We start from the raw sequence: 12047 nt of genomic DNA, 5'->3' as shown, positions 1-12047 counted from the left end.
CTCTGCCTTGGGAAATGGCTACAATGACATTCAGGATCACAGGGGCAACACTGCCTTCAGTACTGGTGTTCAGCTTGGGCAACTGAAAACTGCAGAACGTCTTAGACGAGACTAATGTATTAGAACCTCTCACTGTGTCAGGATCCAAACTCTGCCCCCTTTCAGGCAGCAATGCTTGCATTTACTTTAGCAAAAGATACACGCAACAATGTTATATGATATACACAACTAACCTCAGTGTGAAATTTGGTCCTGTGGTATTGATAGCAACAACAATCAACAGTTGTATCAGACTATCAGAACCAAGTCTATTAAATGCGGCAATTTGCAGATTTATTCCAGGAATTCCAGTCTGGAAACGCCCTACGCTGTTTGAACACATGCAAAATGAACACAGAATGATAATTAAAGTGGTTCTCTTTAAGTTGCAAAGAAAATAGCATGAAACTTCAGGATTATGAATATGAAATAAAATTTGTTTCAAATTTTTTCATGTAAAGATGAAAATATTTTTACACAAATGCAGTTACTTAAAAACTGACTAAATGACATGTCATTTGCTTTCAGATGAAAAATTTAACATGCTTACTGTTTGCGGTCTGAAAGGATTGGTTATGGGCTTGCTTTTCCTTCTCTCATAAGGTTTGTGTTGTTTATGTGCATTTTCCAAACACCTTATTTTAAGTGCTAATGGAACTCCTAGGCAACATATTTAGCCTTCACAGATTTTCATTATGTAAAAAGTCATTCAGTAAGACCAGTGGATTACAGATCTCTAAGTGCTTTCTCTCAATACGATTATGTAACACTTTTAATGCAGGAAAAGATCTGGACAAAATAGTAGTCGACATGTGAGCAGCATTTGCTATGGTAAGCATACAGTGAGACTAGAGATGAATCTCTTTCATATAAAATTACCTGCACGTGTTGAGGAAAAGGTAAGAAAAGGAAGGAGATGGAGGTATGTAGTAAATACGTCTTCATCTTACATTAGCAAAGCATGCTTTTTGTTAAATGTAACAGCATCACAACGTTAAACTATAGCTTCTCTATAATGCAGCAGTATCTTATATTCAGTGGGACAAATAATACAAAATATCCCTGAGTGGAACTGACCACCCATTCTCTGATTAACTCAGTACAGAGTAAGAGTAAAAATATTTTGATTTGCTACATGTTGATACCAGTTCTACAAAAGACAACCCTTTCCTCTGTTTCACACCACAAAGGACTTTCTATTAGAAGAAGGTGGTCCCGGAAGGCTGGATTCTGTCATCCACCCTGACAGCTTGCTGCTGCAGGATTGTGATGCAGTTAGAAATGCAGCTTAATCAGCTACCACTGATTAAACCTGCGGAAAGGTGAGAAGTCACATGGCATTTAACCAGCACCTTCTCATACAGCCAAGCACAAGCATTTCACGCTGGAAGCGATGTGACTAGAAGCCATGTAGGCAAATCCAAATAAACCGACAGCATCTCTGAGAATCTGTCACCCACAGAGGCTAGTTAGCAAAAGCAATTATCATTATTGCTCAGTTCCAGTAATGTTGTCACAATATCTACTGCGGTTTTCCTAAGTGTCAGTAACTGACTCCTTGAGCCTCCACAGTGTCAGGTGGGGTTTTTTGTTTTATTTTGACTGAACTGTGTTTTCTTTTATTTACACTGTACTGCATGACATTATTTATCAGATACTTACTAGTAACATCTCCACCAAATTAAACAAACTAACAAATTCTCTAAAATCTAGTTCTATTTCAAGTGCACAGAAATTGAAGTCACTTTCATAGTATAAATGTGTGGTCTGTTATTTTGGTCATTTTCCACTATGCATTAAAATAATCACTGAAGTCTATGATCACTCAGGCCTGTCTCTTGCACACGAATGTTCAAAGAACATATACAGTCAAACTCGTCACTGATGTGTCACAGCATTAAGGAATTACACAGCCTAAAACATGACTTCAAAAAACATAGGGTTGTTGAAAGAATATTAAACATCAGGTCATACAGCCATGTATAATTATCCTGAGAGGAAAAAAAGAATCTAAAAATTCCAATGAAATTCCTTTCCATGATCTGGAAGAATCTATATGTAAACAGTATAAACCTTGGGAGAAAAGTAAGCAAGAAAGCTGAAAATTAGAAAAAAAGACAGAAGAAAATATTTAACTATTTATGCCATATAAAATGACTGAGGAATACCAGACACACCAAACATGATACTCCCTTAGCAACTTAATCTAATATGCTAATTGCATGTGTAACTTTATATATAAATACACATTTGAATTCCAGGTCCTAGAGGGAATAGTCTGAATCATTACTCATATAAGCCATCACTACTCAGTTTAGTGAGAAATTACATGTGTGAAGACTATTCATGTAATTAAAAGCTGCAGAATTAGAACCATGCTTCCAGTATGCATAAAACATGTAATCCATTATGCATCTGTTGGAAGTAGAACATTTCCAGTTAACAGTATCTGTAACCTAGTTTTCTGATCTGGTTTGATTTGTTGGAATATTGTTTTGTATGAAGGTAGCTATATTTTTTCTTTTTAGTCAATCTATATAATGGTGCTATAATCATAAACCTACATTTCCTAGATTTGACATTTATTCACATTTTGGACACAACACTTCAAAATCTATCGTGACTAATCTATTTACTTTTTTCATTACTCATTAAGTCTGCCTATTCATTGATATTACACAAGCTAAACAATCTAAAAGCTTTAGAATGTCATTTTGAAATTAGCCAGTTTAAAATGTAGTTGACATGCTCGGTGAAATCTTAATTTTTTGATACTTGAGGTTGTAACAATTGGTTCCATATCATAGACACCGCATCTGCATGAGGACAAAGATTCTACCAGATGCATATAAATTAAACCAAGATTTAACTTAGTATAATCATCTCCAACTCACAGGGCAGCATGTAAGCCCAATTAAATTGTGAAATAACGGTGGACTTTATTTTTCATCTGAAATTATTACAGTGATGTGATCTGCACTTATCTGTATGTGCATAATAATTTATGCAATGATGCGACAAAAAGGAATTAACTCATTCTGTTGCTAAATATTCTAATCATACACAAAAGAAACCCCAGAAATCTAATTTTACAATCATTTCTATGCATCTAGTGACCTGAATCTTTTTTCTTTAAACAAACGCATGGGTTTTTTTCCTCATTAGCAATAACTGAAGAGGAGAGAAAAATGTTGAAGTGATTTCCACATTGCTGAAATATGATCCCACAAAGAATGATTATCAGTGCAATAATCTTACAGTGTTTCATTTGACATAAGTTTTGCATCGCTTCAGAAGGGTTTATGTTTCAATACAACAATCTGTTTTTGAAAACAACCTGGAATACGAAAAGCGTTTGGGGTCCATGAAGTTAACAATTGTATGTTCTGGCACACAAGCAGCATGAAAGGCAGTCAAATTCTTAAATTTTTTAGCAAAAATGCTTTTTTTAAAAAAAAAAAAATCATTTAAACTGGAGGGGACCTCTAACTCTCCAGCCTTCTCTCTTACATCTTTCTGGGTGTCGTACGTACCTCTAGCTAACTCTTCCTATGGGGAGACTTTTCTCTCAACTAATGTCTCCTTGTATTTCCAGCCTACATACTGGCCCCTGAAGCATAACGTCAGAGCCCAGCTCAGTGTGGAAAGCCCTTCTGCTGGAATGCTTATGCTACAGTAATGGAGTAAACTAGTATGCTTGGTTTAGGATTGCCAGTCCTGAGTAACAGGTTTTCTCACATTTTCCATTCTTTCTGGAATCATTCATAATACTATACAACCGAGATGAGCTCTGCATTTTAGCAGAATATATTGAAGAAATCATGTAAACTGGAGTTTAAACATGCTTTATAGATAACCTTATACCTAGTTTGGCTATAAGACATTTTCTATATTCATTTGAGCTATCTCCAGCAAGTTAGCTATAACTTTGGGGAACCAGATACACTCACAGTGCTTAGCTTTTTGCCCTTCTTAGTAGGAAATTGGAAGGGGGTAGAACATCCCTTCGCACCCTTGATCTATACTCACTGAGTATCTGAGTGTCAGAAACACTCAGTTTCTGATTGTTCATCCTTAGAACCTCCGTCCACCTCCAGTTCCGATAAACTGCATCAATTAAAGATTCATGTGTTCCTGGAATTTTGCACAAGTCGACTTCGGCTTTTTCATGAAAGGATATTCAACTACTCTTTGTAAGACAACACTGTAAGGAAGTTAAAAAAGTGCCATCAAGAGGATGAATATTTTTATTTACCAATGGTAATATTTAATTATTGGGTAAGGAATGTCATCCTTCTTAGGGAGAAGAGGCGCCTTACATACCCCAGGACTGTGTGGAAAATGCAGCAAGTGAAGTAGAGAATAATGTTTGCCTTAACTTGCACTTGCGCTTGGCTGTCTGGTCCCAAAGGACTGCTTCAGATGCTGAGAACAGTCATGAACAATGCTATAATCACACAGCTGTTCCTCTACCGACAGTCCTGGTATTCCGTGTGTGTCTGAGGTTGCCAACAGCAGCGTATAGGCCAGCCACACATTCAGTTTCCACTCCCCGTGCAAAAATGCCTATGAAATTAGATCTGCTAAATTTAATACCAATGGATACCAGTGAAACCAGAGGAATTGTTTTTCAGGATATTCCTGCTTTACATACTAGCACTTGTGAGACTTTAGACTGTGCTAGGTAAAAAAATGTAGAAACACTCCATTTGGAAACTTAACAATATAATCTGCACTATTATCTATTATAAGATTTTCCTAAAAATGTTCTGAAATAATGTCCCAGGAATACCAGGCATTGCCTTTCTGGCATAGTAAAACAGTTTTGTGGATGTGCTGGTATTACAACGGATTGGAAAATTATGTTGTTCATTATTGGTACACGAGCACTTTATGCTGAAATGACCTGACATAACGGACCCTAAATCATTTTGATTAGCCATCAAGTTCACTGGACATTAAATCTTGAAAAACTTCAGTAGTTTATTAATATCTCACCAGTAAAACAACTTTTAGGCAAAGCACATCCCTAACAACACATATACCTAACACAGTAAAATAGGTAACTACAGTAAGAGTGCAAAAGGTGAACAAATATGATGTGAACATCATGACTTTAGGTTCAAAATGCCTTTTACTAGGAAACAGGCATATTAATGGACCTTATGCTTCCATTGCCTAAGGCGGTAATCACTGATGAGCAATAATGATTAAAATAGTATGAAAAAGGAGGCTAGAATTACAAGATGTCCTGATTTTGCTTGTATGTTTGGTCATGAGGAGGGAAAGGAGAGGGAGGGCAGACGTATATTGTCTGGCTATACCGCAGCTGCCCGTTTTGGTATATCTGCTGACTTTCTGCCAACTGCAGCCTAGCATCAGGACGAACTTACAGCCCAGCTGTGTCTGCGCAGACCTTGACTGAATTTTTGGTTTTGTCAATTGACATATTCTGGCAAGCCACTGATTTAACTGCTTCTAAACATCATTTCAGTTATGGTGAGCCACATCTCACAGGCATTAAGTACATGCTCAAATATAAAAGAGAACAGCTAAGTTATCGGAGGCCTGTGCAGGTATGTGGGTATTTGCCAAATGGAATCTAGCAAGAGAAGGATTATGAATAGGAGGATTCTCCATGTTATATACAAACAACATCCTTACATTTCTCAACCCATGTAATCAGCTTTGTTCTGCTTAAACTCTTTACAAATTAAAAAAAAAAAAAGATATAAAAATCTATGAATGAGGAATCAAAATCAAATGTTGGATTAACAAAATAAAATGTGTCCTAAAGTGAAATACCTGTTCAAAGGACTTTTTCAAGGTGTTGCTACCTTGCCTGAATGTATCTTTTTTCAGGCAACAAGGTACTTAAAAGCCTCAAACCAGAAGAGCTCTGTAATATGCATTAAAATTCTACATACTCCTCCCCTTTGAAGCCTACTACAACAAATTTAAACAACCTGGAGCGTGACATGTTTAATTAAAAGACCTCAAATGATTTTTGTTATCCATGTGCCTCGATAGGGAATAGAGATAAGGGGATTTCGGCGAGGCCAGCTGGCGGGTCAGCAGCAGTGTTAGTGACAAACCCAAGCCCTCAGCTCCTGACCTTGGGCTGATTCCTGGGCTGTAAGTACAGCCCTTTCAGCAGTACTGGGGAAGACTGCGGGGTGCAAAGTAGCTACTCAACGTTTACACCTTGTCACGTTGTAAATACACTCAGCGCTATGAAACCTCAGGAAGCGCAACCCACTCCAAGCCATAGCTTTGCAAGTAAGCTGAAAGCCGTCGCCTCGTTTCTCTCAGCCGCTCGCCCTACGCCTGTAAACCCTCTGCGCTGGCTGAAGCTCCTGCCCTTTGAGGACGCTACTTACCGGCTTACGGCCGGCGGGGAGCGAGGCGCTGCTGACTGACAGGCCGCCATCCCACCGCGCCTCGGGGCGGGCCCGGCCCCCAGCCGGCGGCGGGGCTCCTGTCCGCCGCGGCCTGCCCCCCGCTGCCGGCGGTGCAGTGGCTCCTCCGGGAGCCCAGGCGGCGGTGCAAGCGGCCGCCGCCGCCCCTCACGATGAACCCGCAGCTGCGGCACTGGAGGGAAGCGGCCACGCTGCTGCTGGCGGCGGGCGCGCCGGCGCTGCCGCGCTCCCCGCTCGGCCCCTTTGACTATGAGGTGCTGCTGCTGCAGCGGAGCCCCCGCAGCGGCTTCGCGCCCGGCGCCCACGTCTTCCCGGGGGGCCTGGCGGAGGCGGCGGATTTCTCCGCGGACTGGCTGGCGCTGCTGCCCGCCGCGCCCCGGTGCGGGCTGGGCCGCGTGAGGCCGCCGCCGCCCGGCAGCAGGCGGGCCCCGCTCTTCGCCACCGACCGGGAGCGGCTGGGCTCGCCGCTGCCGGGGGAAGTGGCCTTCCGCATCTGCGCTATCAGGGAAACCTTCGAGGAGGCGGGAATCCTGCTGCTGGTGCCGGGGCGCGGGCCGGCGGCGGGCGGCGGGCCTGCAACCCCGCTGCCCGCCGAGCGCCTGCCCCCGGCCGCGGAGCTGGGCGAGTGGCGGCGCCGGGTGCGGCGGGACCCGGCCTGCTTCTTGCAGCTGTGCCGGCACCTCCGCTGCGTCCCCAATATTTGGGCGCTGCAGGAGTGGAGCAACTGGCTGACCCCCGTCGGCAGGGCCGGGCGCGGCGGCCGGCGCTATGACACGGCGTTCTACCTGTGCTGCCTGGAGAAGCAGCCGCCGCACACCTCGCAGGACGACCAGGAGGTGACAGCCTGCCTGGTAAGAGCCCCTCCAGCCGCGCCGCAGGGCTGCCACGGCAGGAGGCGCCTGGGCTTCACCACACTCCTTCGTGGGGCGCGGCACGGCTCGGCCGTACGAGCGCTCCGGCGGCAGCAAGGGCGGGGGGCGCCCCCCCAGCGCCCGCCTCCAGCGCCCCTGCCTCAGGGAGCCCGCCGAGCCCGCTCCCGGTGCAGACTGAGAAGTCGAACAAAGGTCCAGCTCTCTGGCCGTCCCCATAACGCTCCCTTAAGGTGCGAGAAAAGGGAGGGGAGTTTCCATCCCCCTTCGTGGTGCCGCTCCCTCCCCCGCGCGCCCCTTCTCCCTCCCCCGCAATCAAACCTGCAGCCCGGAGTTCTGAGGCACAGGCTCCCTGTCGCGTCAGATCATTGCCACCTTGAATTACTTTGTCTTTCGCGGGTGGATGACAAGTAAACACTTTGTATACATTCATTCGTGCAGCATCGACAGAGTGTTGTCGTTCTACCCTTCGCGTTCAGTGTGCTTGGAGAGATGCCACGTACAGCGTGTTCCAGGGCTGCAAGAGCTGCTAGTAATTTTTGTCTTTCACGGTCACTTTTTGTTTTGTTTTGTTTCATTTTAAGTGACGTACAAACTTGTTGAAACTGTATTATGAAAACAATTTTTGGAGCTATATTGATAGATTTTTTTAATTGGAGAGGGTAAAAGTTAAAAACTTCATGAAGAAACTTCTTAAAGACAGCTCAGGGTCAGGTGCATTGGGGTCCTTACATATTTCTAGAATGCTGTGAAGTCTGAAATCAAGTTAGAAGTAGATGAGAAACCAGACGGTTCTGTAAAAGTTTACTTAATGTTGTGGTTTAAACCCAGCTGGCAACCAAGCCCCATGCAGCCGCTTGCTCACTCCCCCTCACCCAGAGGGATGGGGAGGAGGATGAGAAAAGAATGTAAAACTCGAGGGTTGAGATAAGAACAACTTAATAGATAAAGCAAAAGCCACACATGTAAGCAAAGCAAATCAAGGAATTCATTCACTGCCTCCCATCGGCTCGGCAGGCAGGTGCTCAGCCATCCCCAGGAAAGCAGGGCTCCATCACGTGTAACAGTTACTTGGGAAGACTAATGCCAAATGTGTCCCCCCCCTTCTTCCCCCAGTTTATATACTCAGCATGATGTCATATGGCATGGCATACCTCTTTGCCTAGTTTGGGTCACCTGCCCTGGCTGTGTCCCCTCGCAATGTCCTGTGCTCCTCCAGCCCTCTTGCTGGCAGAGCCCAAGAAACCGAAAAGTCCTTGATTTAGTATAAGCATTACCCAGCAATGACTAAAAACATCAGTGTCCTATCAACATTGTTCTCACATCAAATCCAAAACACAGCACTGCACCAGCTACTAAGAAAATTAACTCTGTGCCAGCTGAAACCAGGACGCCTAACAATTTTGTTATTGCTGATTTCTCTATTTATTTATTTTTTGTAACAGGTCTTGCTACAGAAATTTAAAAGTCCCTGAGATCTTATCTTGGAAAGAGTTCATGTTTGTTACAATTTTGTTAATAAGCATCTGCAGTAGATCTTAGCAGTTATGCCCACGTGTATTCGCAAACGCACCATGTCTGATGAAGATTACCAATGGTTTTAAATACGCAGAACATGATGTTTAAGCATAAGTAGCTGGGTGTTCATACTGTGAAAACAATGTTATAGGAAGCAGATGTTTAGAGGTACTTCTGATTCTTGAAGCATCAGTAGCAACCTCTGGTAACTGAGTTCACATTGAGTTTATGGTTTTCTGTTGGTTTCTAGTAGACTTCTAGTCAGGCCCCTAAAACAAGTCTCAGTTTCCAAACTTGACATGTCTGTGTGTAAAATAAAACCTTACTTATTTTTATAGGAAGAAGAGTAATTTTGATGGATTTCTAATGTTTTTCAGTTTTAAAAAAATTTCTTCGGTGTTGGTATTTTGGTATAGTTTATACATGGTTTTTCTTGTGTTCTGAAAATGTGGACTGTTGCAAGCTTTTTTTCTGTAGACTTCCTTGCTAATGGCTTTTAAAGGTTAGAGTGATACTTTCCATGTGCTGATGAAACTATTATTTCAAGGCTTGTTTTCATCTTACAGTGGTCATCACCTCCAGAAGCCATTGAACGTTTTAAATCTCAAGAACTATGGCTTGTTCCACCTCAATTCTATGAATTGTGTAGGCTGTGCAACTTCTCTTCACTCTCAGAGTTACACAAGTTCAGCTCTGAGCGAGCTCTAGAGGGATGTGAACGTTGGATGCCTGTGATGTTAGCTGCCTCAGATGGCTACATTCAGCTATTGCCAGGTAAGAAAACAGATAAAGGTTCTTTTAGATATGTAGAAATTTGGGAATTGATATGTATTCAAGCCACATGACATAAGCAGTCTATAACTGTAAGGAAAATATTCTTTTAAGTCAAGTTACTGCGTGCTTTTTCAGCTGTTTGGCTTCCTCCTTTGACACAGTTAATAATGGCTGCTGTCAGAGACAAGCTACTGACTCAGACAGCACAGTTATTTCTATACTTATAATCTCTTTGTGTCATATGGCTGCCATTAGTATTGTTATTTATGAAGAAATTCTAGGATTTCAACTTCTTTTTTAATCTGAAGGATGTATTGGAACTCTTCCTATTTAGTCCTTTTCAGTAGAAATTCTCATTTACTTCAGGTTACCTGACTGTCTTTGTAAGGACAAGTAGATCAAGCACAGCTGCAGTATCCAGTCTTTGCAACTGCAGTGATAGGGCAGTGATGTAAAAAAAAATACAGCAATTCATTTTCTTCCCACCCTTTCTCCTACTTCAGTCTCTCTCATTTCATAACCATGTACATTTTTTCCTTCTCTTTAAAAGCTACGCATATGATTCATTATTTTCTGCTGCTTTAGTTTTCTTTTCATGATGCTTTCTGCTTTTTGTCGCAATTGACCTCTAGAATTTCTGTATTTGTGGTATATTAGCACTCTTGCACAAGAGTAACGTGCATTTATATGGCAAAACAGTTTTCTTCACCAAAGCAAAAGAAAATAAGTTTCTGTTCTTAGTTCTTCTGTAGTGTATGCTTATACACTTGGAAAAGTATTTGTCTTATTCTCCAGCTATTATATAAACTCTGACCAATTACAGCATATCAGTATTATCAGGAGCATTGGAACATTGAAATCAACACTTCAAATGTGCCCTACAGTGTCACTGACAGACACTTCAGAAATTTATGGCTTTACCATTTAATCTGAAGATGTTTAGAGGCGATTTACTTTTGTATTGTGAAATACATTTCCGCTGAGTTTCATGTCGTGATAAATACTTGCTAGTGTCACTCAGTCAAAAGGCTGAAAAATAAGGTAGGCAATGTATAACTAAAACTTCTTTTTCCACCCCCAGGAGATGAGTTATATCCAGAAGACCCAGATTATACAGGAGAAAGGAAAATAATCATGTCAACAGAAAAGAAGGTTGACGATCTCATGAAAGAGGGTAGCATATTTCACAGGATAGTAATAAAAAACATCAACAATCTTGCTGTCTATGTTAATATTCAAGCAAAATATAAACACAAGAATCCATTGATGATGAACTCTGATTGCTCAAATTACAATAGCAGATTGTAACATCTGTTTGGTTAAAGCTAGAATATTTTTAATTACATACATATTCACAGTGGATTTGATCCTTTCTAACTGTTGCCAAAAAGTCAGGAAAAAATTCCTTTGTCCTACCAAAGCATTTTGTGTGTGTGCCTTGAGATTTATGTGTACCTAATTCTTTGTGTCTTTGAAACAAAAAAGTTGTGCCAGTTAAAATGTTTAGAGGCCACTGAAAATTTAACATAAACATCAACTTAATTATTGATTAACTTAAATGTCATTTGATGGTAATTAACCATTACCACCTTATTCCACTTACATACTAATTGCAGAATATGCTGCAAAACCAGTCTGTTGAGTCACCCAGGTCCTCTTCTCACTGAGAATTTAAGTATGTATTATGTTCAAAACAGGTATATTTTGTGTTGAAGAATTCTTCTGCTACGCTTCCTAAAGTTACCCATTAGAAGCTGTAATGTGTGTCTAGAAATGGATGAAATCTGCCATTCCGTTATCTGCTGACATCTCCCAGTCTATCCTCTTTGACTTTGGGAAAATCAGTGTATATGTGTATATAGAGATTTATTTGCTAAATCTAAAAAGTAAATGTTTATATTTAATTATTTCTACTAATGGTAATTATTCAAAACCTCACAATTTTCAAAGGTAGCAATCATTTTGACAAACTAAGTCATCTATCAGATTGAGTGCATTCACAACATGCATTTTATTCATGATAACTTTTATCTTCAAGCTGTTAGCATTTTTTTTAAAAAAAGAAATAATAAATTGTTTAGCTCCAAAAAGATACCAATGACTTCAGGGAACAATGTACTGCCTTGGAAACAGCCACTTCTGTATTTCAGTATCTGACATTTTGCTTTTCCATTACTTTACTAAATATATATGAGATGTAAGAACTTCAGGGGAATGATGTCTGTTTGCTTTTTTGTTTTGGATTTGTTTGGTTGGTTTTGTCTTTTTTTTGTGCAGTAAGTGAAGCAAATGGAGCAGTGGTGCAAATTCTTTATCTGGAAGAAGAATGAATGATGACTTGAGATTAGCCAGTAAAGTTGTTCAGAAAGCTTTGTTTCAGCTTTTGTTCTGTATTTCAATTAAAACCTTCTGCAACATTTTCATTACA

General features: G+C 41.2%; 1 protein-coding gene across 1 annotated transcript; it reads left to right on the top strand.

Moving 5' to 3' along the window:
• The first annotated feature begins 6537 nt into the window (after positions 1-6537).
• Positions 6538-12047, top strand: NUDT19 (nudix hydrolase 19). Its single transcript, XM_037409272.1, has 3 exons — positions 6538-7309; positions 9412-9619; positions 10701-12047. Exons 1-3 carry the CDS (start codon positions 6611-6613, stop codon positions 10925-10927), a joined length of 1134 nt encoding a protein of 377 aa, XP_037265169.1. The 5' UTR covers positions 6538-6610; the 3' UTR covers positions 10928-12047.

The sequence above is a fragment of the Falco rusticolus genome, chromosome 15, assembly GCF_015220075.1.
Source record: "Falco rusticolus isolate bFalRus1 chromosome 15, bFalRus1.pri, whole genome shotgun sequence".
Taxonomy (NCBI): domain Eukaryota; kingdom Metazoa; phylum Chordata; class Aves; order Falconiformes; family Falconidae; genus Falco; species Falco rusticolus.
This window is presented reverse-complemented; position numbering and strand designations above follow the sequence as displayed.

Excerpts from the sequence above, each read along its gene's own strand:
- NUDT19 (XM_037409272.1), top strand. The coding sequence starts at position 6,611 with ATGAACCCGCAGCTGCGGCACTGGAGGGAAGCGGCCACGCTGCTGCTG. Across the intron at positions 7,310-9,411 it reads AGGAGGTGACAGCCTGCCTG|TGGTCATCACCTCCAGAAGC; the intron begins GTAAGAGCCCCT and ends TTCATCTTACAG. Across the intron at positions 9,620-10,700 it reads CTACATTCAGCTATTGCCAG|GAGATGAGTTATATCCAGAA; the intron begins GTAAGAAAACAG and ends TTCCACCCCCAG.